The sequence below is a fragment of the Zerene cesonia genome, chromosome 16 (genome assembly GCF_012273895.1).
Source record: "Zerene cesonia ecotype Mississippi chromosome 16, Zerene_cesonia_1.1, whole genome shotgun sequence".
NCBI classification, from domain to species: Eukaryota; Metazoa; Arthropoda; class Insecta; order Lepidoptera; family Pieridae; genus Zerene; species Zerene cesonia.
The window spans coordinates 4209575-4221136 of NC_052117.1; the positions used below are offsets into that span (position 1 = coordinate 4209575).

The 11562-nt window shown below is 30.8% G+C and overlaps 4 protein-coding genes across 4 annotated transcripts in view; 2 read left to right on the forward strand and 2 right to left on the reverse strand.

Annotated features, from left to right (window-relative positions):
* Positions 1-1823, reverse strand: part of LOC119832764 (serine/threonine-protein kinase SIK2) — a 39982-nt gene extending 38159 nt beyond the window's left edge. Inside the window, exon 1 of the mRNA XM_038356505.1 lies at positions 1233-1823. Within this exon, the coding sequence (XP_038212433.1) occupies positions 1233-1376 (144 nt within the window). The 5' untranslated portion in view covers positions 1377-1823. The remainder of the gene's footprint in view (positions 1-1232) is intronic.
* Positions 1824-2484: 661 nt separating this feature from the next.
* On the forward strand, positions 2485-4199 carry LOC119833123 (N-alpha-acetyltransferase 30-like). Its single transcript, XM_038357011.1, has 2 exons — positions 2485-3536; positions 3725-4199. Exons 1-2 carry the CDS (start codon positions 2817-2819, stop codon positions 3887-3889), a joined length of 885 nt encoding a protein of 294 aa, XP_038212939.1. The 5' UTR covers positions 2485-2816; the 3' UTR covers positions 3890-4199.
* Positions 4200-4276: 77 nt separating this feature from the next.
* LOC119833121 (NEDD8-activating enzyme E1 regulatory subunit) lies at positions 4277-6064 on the reverse strand. Its single transcript, XM_038357008.1, has one exon. It carries the CDS (start codon positions 5909-5911, stop codon positions 4307-4309), a length of 1605 nt encoding a protein of 534 aa, XP_038212936.1. The 5' UTR covers positions 5912-6064; the 3' UTR covers positions 4277-4306.
* Positions 6065-6360: 296 nt separating this feature from the next.
* Positions 6361-11309, forward strand: LOC119833122 (transmembrane protein 185A). The gene is made up of 7 exons (XM_038357010.1): positions 6361-6558; positions 6640-6816; positions 7545-7752; positions 8145-8274; positions 8950-9080; positions 9711-9834; positions 10412-11309. Exons 1-7 carry the CDS (start codon positions 6509-6511, stop codon positions 10669-10671), a joined length of 1080 nt encoding a protein of 359 aa, XP_038212938.1. The 5' UTR covers positions 6361-6508; the 3' UTR covers positions 10672-11309.
* Positions 11310-11562: the final 253 nt, after the last annotated feature.

The following is an 11562-nucleotide window of genomic DNA, read 5'->3' on the forward strand; positions in this document are numbered from 1 at the left end:
CAGAAATATACATACTATTTTATTCATTCTTTTGGCGATTTATTGAAGTTTCACTTCTATCATGTGTGAATCGCACACGCACCTTTTTTTTGTACCTGAAGGTAGTTAAGAGGCTTCTTATTACTGTCGTGAAACATCTCATTCCTGTCACCTATGGGAATTGCCTTCGACTAAGCTTGTGAAGTCGAGGGCGAAAAGCTAATAAGATACGTATTATATTTTGTTTTATTTGATTGAACAATCTTATTTGGTAGAGCATATATAATTTATTGAATTGAATTAAATTCATATCCGTAGTTGCACATGGTTGGTTAAAATTGTATTGCAGAAAGTCGATAAACGAGTAGATGGTTTCTTAAAAAAGTACCTACCCATTGTCCCACGACATAAAAATATAATTTATGGAGATAATTAAATACCTACTTTCAAGTTTCACGCGACAAGAGTATTTATTTTACGTATTATTACGTATTGTATTTACGAGCAATACAATATTATCTATAATAACATAAATAATAATTTTAGACACACTATGATTGTTTTTACTTATTTTAACATAGCACATTTGCTTGTAAACCTTCTGTGGTATAGTAAAGTAACATCTAATTTGTAATTGTGGTCTTATATAGTATGTATAGGATACACATAGATATTAGAAATCTGTGCTTTTTAGGAATTCGGTACAGGGAAGATGGACGATAGACTGCAATGCAAAACATAGGTACTTATGAACAAAGTCATAATTTAAACATCATTATTTATTCATCTCGGATGAAATAAATGTAAGTCAGATGACAACGAAATGCTTAACGGCGTCCTTGAGAAAATGTATAATTATTGGGTATTACTCATTCGTAAATGAACAAAACAATATATAGGTAAACGATGTTATTTTATATAATTTAATACGATATAGAACAGAAACTAATCACTAATGTTCATTTATTCTCGCGTTTGTTTGTAAACACGTCGACCAGGGGGTCATCGTTACAATAGCATGATGGTTTATCATTATTACCAAACATGTTTTTAATTTATCCTCAAGTCAACATAATTTGTTGAAGGTTTCTCTCCTGCAGAGTGAGAATAGTACGGTCTTCATTATTTTAATCAGAACCGATTCTGAACTTTTATTATTTGATGCTTATCACTATTTTAATGAGGTGTTTAACATAACTTCAACATAAAAACATTATTCAGATGTCACTTATAAAGTAATAAATAAATCTTACCTCAGTCTTCGTTATTCGATGTCGGGCTAACTTAACAACGGCAAAATTTCCCTTGCCAATGGTTCTTTCTATATCATAAAAGCCCACCCTGATGGGTGTTTTCGCAGGACGTTCCCGATCCGCCATTGCCGATTTTGCAATCATTTAACTTTATGTTAATCACTTGAATAAATCTTTTTATTCAGAATAATGTTTAAAGAATCCTGATTTATTCTTCTACTTAACCATAGCAATACTTAAATTTATTCGCACTAACAAAGCTTCTTTCACGTCTTTTAATTTCAGTATATAAAATTAAATTATAATGTTTATGCAACACTTCTATAATTTGGTTTAATTATAAATTGTATATAAGATAATGTTATAAGCCGCACGATAACGTATTGTTATGACAGGATTTTGATTTAAATTTTAACAGTCACACACAGTTATTTTTTACAACATTGTTCACATTTGTGATTTATGTAAAAAATTATTTACAAATTTACAGATTATCGCGCAGAGGCGGCGCGCGTATCGTAAATCGCTAGGATATCATCACGCCGCCGCCTCACCGGCTGTCAACCGGATACTAAACCTAATAGTCGAATTAACAATCGATTCGATCTCGGATCGAAAATCGAGACTTACGATGCGAGTGAATCGAAACTCACCATAATATTATAATGAAAAATGGAAATTAATCAATATGATGTAAACACATGCAGATTAGATTAGCATTAATATTTACTTTTTTTCATTCTTCGACTACATGATTAAAATTGTATCTAATATAAATATAATTAACTGTTGGGTGGTATGCAGTAAAAGACTTTTCATTTTAATATATAAAAGTATAACATATTTTCTTAGTTATCGTAATTGCTAATAAGTAATCCTAATTTTAAATTGTACTATTTTTTGTGAATTATGATAATTTCACTAACACACGTGAATGGTGAGTGTGACTGTAAATTTAAAATTGTCTTTTACTTTTTTTGTTAATATGTAAATCGTAATAATGACGAAACCTGTTGATAACTTTAATCTACAACACTAATTTCAATTAGTAAACACAAAATATTTCAATATATAAAAAAATAAGTTGCAGTTTAAAATTATTTTTATGTCAATATATTTTTTGTAGAAAAATAAGAAACGCATTTTTTATAAATCTGTGGAACCATGATAAATTTAATTTTTATTTGAAGATATTTTATCTAATTTTCTTTACTAGCAAACCAATTCAACTGTAGTCTATAGTATTTAGTAATATTATAATTTATATGGCCACACATCCCTTTTTTGCAATGTGATTGTGGAAGGCTCAAATTTGGACTTATCGTAAATTTTTACTAAAAGCCACTAAATATTTTCTTCCCATTTTTATTAACCGTTTATTAATTAACTCAGTTCGTCGTAAAAACTCATATAGTCACTGTCATGTTCCATTTGGAAAGTGATTAATACTGAACACCAAGATGTCGGTGATACTCTTCTACGATTTTGACAAGAAAATATTTGTATAGGAAAGGCTTTTGTGTAATTCATATGAGCTTAACATCTTTGAATGTGTAAATAATATATAGATAGATAAACTGCAAGATGAGTCAGCTCGCCGATGAAAATGTACAGAATATAAGAAGCAATCAAAAGTGTTCGAATGTGAAAAACAAAACTAAAAAGTCCAAAGATCCTTCTGTAGTTGCCGATGAAGAACGTATAAAAGTAAGTGAAGAGAAATTAAGCGAAGTGTTAACTAATGCACTGAATATAAATCATCACAATAACCTTACGAATGGTACTAGCGAACATTCAAAGTGTGATATTCTGAAATCTAATTTAGAACCATTAGCACAAGAATCAGCTCCATGTAAAGAAACTTGTGTAAATAGTGTACATTGTAGTGATTTATCTCAAAAAACAGAAAATCATGAAAATGGTTCTTCTGAACATGAAGACAGTAGATGTTCTGCAGAGGAAATATTGAAACATAATGAGAATTGTCAGCAACAGCAGCAAGAGAATCATGGTGACATTGCTATAATATCATATGAATCAGAATTACAAATGCCAGAAATTATGAGACTTATACAAAAGGACTTGTCTGAACCATATTCTATCTACACTTATAGATATTTTATACATAATTGGCCTAAGTTGTGCTTTTTGGCAATTCATGAAGGGAAGTGCATAGGTGCCATTGTTTGTAAGTTAGACATGCATCGCAATGTTGTAAAGAGAGGTTACATTGCTATGTTGGCAGTTGATAAGAGATATAGGAAAAGGGGGATTGGTTCAAGACTTGTCCAAAAAGCAATACAGGTAATTTATTGAAAATTTTATTTATGTATAATGTACAAATTTAGGCATATTTTTTTTGAGTGAAGGAAGGTATATTATTGCATTTCCATTTAACCTAAAGTATTTGAAAAGTACCTGGTTCAATGAGGGTAATATAAATTAATTAGACTAAGAGACCTTAAAATATAAACAAATTTATTAATTTTCAGGTTATGATTAATGACAATGCTGATGAAGTTGTATTAGAAACAGAAATCACTAACAAGCCTGCACTCAAACTATATGAGAATCTGGGCTTTGTGAGAGACAAGCGCTTATTTCGATATTATCTTAATGGAGTAGATGCATTGCGATTGAAACTTTGGCTGAGGTGAAATTCATAGTCATCCTTTGGGATCTCTTATATGTTGTGTTGTATGAACACTGCTGTTTCAGGTCAATATATGTTAACAATACACTGTTATTTATATTGATACCTATTACATCTGCCATCTGGATTTTAGCCAAAAATATTTTAATACAATTTTTTATTTTATTAGTCATGTGGTTTGTTTTCTTTTTGTATTTTTATGTTTATAAAATTGTTAATTAAAGTGTCTGTATTTCTTTGATGTTTTATCTCAATTATATATAAATTATATCTGATAAATTACCCTATATGAAAATACACAACTTTGAAGAATCGCAATGTATATTTATTTATAAACCCTAAGTTTGTATAGTTAATTTTAGTTCTGAAAATAAAAATTCAACAAAATTTGTATAAGTTTATTTATTCACACAAACCATTCTTAAAAAGTAAATGTTGCAGTATTAGTAGATGCTCCATCATAAATAAAAGTATTGTTAACAGGATTATATTGCTTAGTAACTAATTTAATAGCTTCATGAGCCACACATCCACCGAGAAATGCAGATACACTGTGAATCTCAGCTCCTCCATACCTACACATCTCATGAATATGATCATCCTTGGGGAATGGAGAGCATGAGATGTCACTTAGCAATTTAGAAACACAGTTTTTTAAGATAGAAATATCACTCTCAGGTTCCCATTCACCAGGAGCTCGGCAATGTTCTGACCGAAACATATCTGCTGCTCTTAGTAGAATATAATGCACCATCATCACATCAGGTTCCTCTAAATGTCTAGCAATGTAAGAAGCAACCGGGCTTCCTAACTGGTACTCTGAGGCAATATTAGATCCCTTTATTAAATGTATATCATGTGCATGTCTACAAAAGAGTTTTACTTCAGCTTCACTTATACTATCACATTGTAATTGGGATACAATTTGCTGTACTTTCCTATAGACTATTTCTGCATCTGCTGAAGCTTGAGTATGGTAGATGTTCTGTAATTTAACATAATGTTCTGTAGAAGCTGTCATATCTGGTAGAACACCTCGCAGAGGCAATTTTCCTTTACCATCTGCTTCTACAAAAGCCCTTAGAGCTGAACACATAATCCAGAATGACGAACTCTCCTTGTTTAAGTTTATAGCTGTACTACTGTAAATTAAATCTTGAATTTTTACTGGTAAAAATGTTGGCACCAAAGCTGTATTAACAGCCCTTATTGCCTCTTCAAAGTTTTCTTCAACAATAGGGACACCATTTTCATCTTTTCTGATAAATTCTTGAATGATATCTTTTATTTCATTTTTTTCCTTCCTACTCATTGGCCATCTATCTCTGTTCATTATTTGCCATTTCTGTACAGATTTGTATAAAATGACTATCCAAGGAATATGACCATGGTCCTTCAGATCAAGACTATCAATATCAATACTATCAAGATATTCTAATAAGTTTGGAAATGGGACATCTAAACGTAAGTCCACTTGTTCATTATCAGGATGTGTCTCAATAACAGCATGCTCCCTTATTTGTATTCTAAAAGAACCCAAAAATCCAACAGATCTACAAAATATAAAAGGAATGTTAATCTCCCATAAGTGCTGGGATAAATCTTTGACTGTTTTCTCACTAAGTGAAGATGCAATTACTACACTAAAAGCTTTGAAAAAATCTGGATTTTCTTTTAAGATTTGATCTGGTGGTTCTTGGACAGAGTGACCTTGTACAGCATCATTTAATTCCAAAAGCAGACGTAAAGTTTCGGATCCTCTATTTAATCCTTTACTTGTGACCTCTAGAAAAAAGTTGCTTCCAATATCCTCATCACTCACAATGTTATCATCCACAATTGTAATGGCACCCACGCCAGGAAGAACTATAGATTTCAAAACCTCAGTTCCTAAAGCATTTGCATTTATAAGACAAATATGTCCGTTTTCCAGTGCAGCTTGCCCATGATCACCCCAAAGACGAAGTTGCCGGTCATACTGTTTGGTTTTTTCGTTTTGTTCTGGTGATTTCGGTGAAGATGCCATAGCTGGTTTACAATTCTGTTTGTGTCAACAAAATTCTATTATAATCTTGTAATTTATTTAAGAAAAGTTACATATACAATTAAAAATAAACACTTTGAAATTGCGAATTTGCAAATTTTGTCTGAAGTTTAAACATTGCATGTCTTTTCAATACCCAAGTCAAAAATTGACAATGACAGACAATCCAATTAGAAAAGTCATTTAATAAAAAAAAATCAATCTAAATCATTACTGTTTATAACAAAACAGGTAGACGATAGGTTTGCTAAATAATTGATAGAAAATCTTTACAACTAGTACCTACATGATATGCATGGGGCTCTATAAATTAGTGCCTAGGTAGCGGTTGTCAATTACTTTTTTATTTTGTAGTTAGTGCTATTATTAGCCACCATTTAGCATTATGTACTTACTCTATGGTATCTGTCACTGGTGAGTGTCAACGTCAGTGTCTAGAAGTAAAAGGTAATTTTGTTGCAACTTGTAAGTAGATGCGAACCATTTATCGTTTTTATTTCTAAATAATACAAACGCAAAAGAAAACACTTCAAATCGAAGGGAGATGTTCTTGGAGAATTTCTCAAAATTATTGAGTGAATGTGTATGGAAATGAATTTACAGACTTTATTTCAAGATTTTAATCCGAGGTAATTATATTTTTTTATATGTTAGCATACAGTAGTATACAATATATTTTTAATATTACACTTCAAAAATTTCTGTTTCAGCAAATTTGTTGTTCATACTTGTTTACTGATATTTACTGCGTTACTGGCTTTAAAATTAGACAATACCATAACATGGTCCTACTGGGCTGTATTTACACCAATATGGATTTGGAAGTTTCTTGTAGTTCTTGGTGCTACGGTGGGTACATATGTTTGGTGGCAATATCCTCATTTCAGGTATGTTTATAGATATTCATACTTTGCTTTAATTAGGTCTTCAAGAGAAGAGTGAACACGTACCTTCTAGGGAAGCGCGCTCCATCTTAGACCACATCTCAGCTTACCATCAGGCGAGATCGTGGTCAAGCGCTTCCCTATCATGAAATAAAAAAAAAATTGTTGTTTATTAAAAGTTTAAAAATCATCATTTTGAGCTTTAAAAGGTACTTAGGGCATAATAAAAAAAAATTCTCTAATATACATAAAATATAACCTGTAAATATTGATAGTTGCTGGATTGTTAACTTAAATTTTTTGTTAATTGTCAAATAAAAATTATTTGGTATAAGTAAATATTTTAAATATTTTTTTTTTTCTACTTACAATATAAACAAGTAGCCTCTTACCCCAGATCTGGCTTAGATGTAAAAAAAATTGCTTATTTGTCAGTCACAAATAATATGACTTTTCTGGTGAAATCATTTCAATAGTTTCCTGAAATAGCATAGTCATAAAGCAATACAAACAACAGAGAATTCATCATATTACCTGTATGTGAAGATTGATTGTATGTTTTCGTTGCTATATTGTCAACTTGTTACATTGAATTGTATTTTAGGTTCTTTAGCTACCAATTATAACTATTTACTTCTCTTTTATGTACATTGAAGTAATAAATAAATGCATATGCATTTAAATATATTACATTAATCAATACATATGATAAATTTACATATTCTTTACAGATTAGAAGGTGAAGCCTACATTCACTACAAGGCAATGCTGATAAGCCTGGCCATTCATTTAATATTGCTCATGTTTGAATTACTTGTATGTGACCAGCTTACAACATATCGCCATGTCTGGATTCTAGTTTTCATACCATTAATCTTTATAAGCATAGTCTCAATTGCCATCTGTATATGGTGTGTTAAACATGATCGCAGTTATGAGGTATGTATCCATTTTTTACAAAAAATGTTTGCATTAATATTGCAACACTTTGTTTAGTACAGATTGAAGTAGTAAAGCTTGTTGTTATGAATAATACATACATTAAAATTATGTAATTTATCACTAATATTTATTGATGTACAATGTTGTTGGGAAAAACAATGAGGAAGAAAGTAAAATTCAATAGTAATCTTCTTTGGAACATAAAGAACCCTGAGAGAATTTTGAACTAAAATTTAAATAAAATTTATTTAAAACTAATTATGTTACTTTTAGGAAGGTTTTTTTTTTTTTAAATTTAACAATCAAACTAATCAGTTTCAAGTATGTGCTAATTTTAATTAGGTTTTTGATTTATAATCCTACCTACATATTTGTATCTTATTTTCCAGCTGGAATTATTTTGTGCTGTTAATATTCTCCAATTTATATTTTTGGCATTGAAATTAGATGAATTCATCAACTGGTCATGGGAAGTTGTTTTTGTCCCACTCTGGATATTGATGTGCCTGAGTTTAGTAGGTAAGTTTAAAAATGAACTATCAATTTTTATATATTTTTTTTTTTTTGTTTTTCTCATACCCATTTTATATTAAAGTTTATAGTGTAATTTTACAACTAATCAGAAGAAAATTTTGGAATATCTTGATTCTCTGTGCATTTATTTTTTGATGTATATGTAACTAAAAACCCTTAAAAATTCATTAACTTGATTGAAATGATGAAGCAATAAATAATTTTATTAAAAATACAATGATGTCAATAAATTGATTAATTATCTAAATGAAATTTTGTAATGTTTATTTAATTTTTAAAGCTGAGTCTCAAGTCATATATTAGGACTTTTTTGATGCTATAAGTTTATATTTAGATCACGCGGCACCCGGATAAAACAGCCTATGAAGCCTATAAAATAGCCTAGCCGGATAAAATAGCTTAAACTTATCTCTGTACCAAATTTCATACAGTTAGCTGTTGTATTTGCATGAAAGAATAACAAACATACATACATCAATCTATCCATCCATACTTACAAACTTTCACAGTTATGATATTAAAAATTATCATTTGCTAAATATTGTCAAAGTACAAAAAAGACTGTTGAATTGAACATGTTTTAAAAATTACTCAGTTGTAGATTTTAATAATATGTACAGAGGTAAATCTATAATAAAATGTCTTTTTTCTCCATTCCAGGTGTATTATACAGTATAGTGTTTGCGGGAATCTTGCTCCGGGCACCAGAAGTTAATATTCAACAGCGTAGAACGAGTTTTAACTCGGCACTAGCATATACTTTCACCGTTGTGCCGATTTTGGTCTTTCAGGTATGTACATGGATTATTACTTAATACATCTGGTATGGACTAGATTAACTTAGATTAGGGCAAGAGGCCGAACTAAGTTGTGTTGCTTAGTGATGTATGTTAAGTGATACCTTTCAAATATTATGTGATTGTTTGATTTTTGGGAGCTTTATTTTATATGTAAAATAAATCTGTCCCTAGTTTACCGACATCCAAAAAGGAGGATCTCAATTCGACTATATGTTTTTTGACCAACTCTAAAATTATAACAATATTCATAGATGATGCATGATGAAGATACATTTGATGATGCAATGTTTTATTTAACTTTTTATTATAATGCAGTGTTTTATTTAATTAAACACATTTTTTTTATTTTATTCCGTAAATGATATTCTGTGAGAAATTTTTAAAGTATAAAAAAAATCGATCACTAGGCGGGATCCGAACCCGCGTCTTTTTACAAACCGTGGCTCCGCCTGGCCACGGGTGATACTGCCTCTATATTCGAATTTATTCAACTCTTTCGATTTGTGCTTAAGGGACACCCCATTTCTATTTTTTTTAAATTTCTCATTTATAAAGCATTTCAATTGCAATGCAAAAATACTAAAAATTAAATGATATTCTAACCGAACACACATTTAACAGGTACTGTTAACGAACAAGTTGGACGATGGCTTATCCCTCTCGTACATCGTGGTCGTCAGTCCCCTGTTCGTCACATACGCGACACTTATTATTATGTCGTTCAGTTCGAAAGGTGGAAACAAATGTGAGTTAAAACTTATCTTCGGATTTATAGTAATAATAATAAGCTATGTATAAGATATATTTCTGTTGCTGTGCACTTTATGTTTTATATAATACTAGACGCACGCCCCGGCTCCGCATGGGTAGTAATTTATCGTAATTGAAAATTTTTAAAGAATCGAATCGAACCCCCCCTCATGATCGAATAATCTTGAGGCGACGAAGCGACGACGTATAACCACTCATGTTCACTCCATGTTCCCACTTCAGCAATCGAATTTCCTATACTCTTTAGGTTTTATGTGTGTAAGGGACACCCCACGCTATGTTTAATTGAGATAATTAACAACCAAATCAAACAAAATGAGAAATTATTTCAATATTGTATCTCACCTCATGATCGAATTTACTCTATAATTTTTCAAATACATAAAAGCATATACATAATACTATTAAATAAAAAAATCAAATTCTACATTCTAAGCAAACTTATCAAATGGATATTACTTGTAACACATTTTGTAAAAGAAAGTTGTTTTTTAATGGATTTCTGGAATTTACCACACATGTACAATTCTCAATATCCAAAAACATTTCAGGGTGGTTCGGTATACGAAAAGACTTCTGTCAATTTCTACTGTCGGTATTCCCGTTACTGCAAGAGTACGCAAACATAGCCTACAATAACAACGTGAACCGCGGCTCGAACGGCATTCCAGCCGAACCTCCGATAAATCAGGAACCGTACAGGGACGACGCTAAAAAAGTTCGCGAAAGTAAAAAATCCCATAAAAACCAAAAGAAAAACGAAGCCATGAAACCAGTTGTACCAGTGACCAGTATAGATATGCCCGATTGACGTTATCCCATCCCCCCCCCACACTCCTTCAATTGTTGTCAAACGTGTGTTCAATTTCTTGTAACTTGTAAATAATAAAGCTTGTAGAGAAGCAATACGATTGTTAAGTTTGTAGCGCCGTTAATTAGATTAGGTAGGCTAGATTGGTTTGGAATTACATTGGTGTAAGAATTTTTGGGCTTTACTACAGGGGTGGCACATGTTTGATATAAATACTATGTGTATTCGCGAATTAACTAAAGTTTGGGCCAACAACAATACAAATAGAGGCCTAATATCAAAGTTTCTTCCGAGAAACGTATACTGTTTTGTTATTTCGTCGTTTTATATATCACATCTGACAAAAACACTGAACTTGCGATAGGACGGCACAAAAAAAAATCAAATAAAAATTATATTTTGAAAAGTAAGAAGATTATGTATTTTGATAATAACGTTTTTTGTTTAAACGCAATTTGAAAATAAATAAAATGTATAGTAACAAAAATGCATAGAGACAAGGACAAAAAAAAAAGAAATTTCTATCCATGTTCTTATGTATATATTTATATACTACCCACTTACTTTATTGTCGATATTACATATAGATAGGCTAGATGGTAGTCAAGCGCTTCCCTATCACTCAATAAAAAAAAAAATCAAATCAACTTTAACTTCATGCAAATAAAGTCTTAGATTTTTTTCAAATGGGAAGGTCATCGTCGTGGTTATTGTGTTTTATTCAAAAATGTGAAATCATTGGTTGTAAAGTATTTGAGATTTAAAATATAATTATGCAATGCAGGGAATAGAAAGTGTTTACTTAGTGTAGTAAAGCCTGTATGACAATTAAAATCACTAGGTATGTCATAAATATTTTTGTATTTTCATGAAATACTGTCGTGTACACCA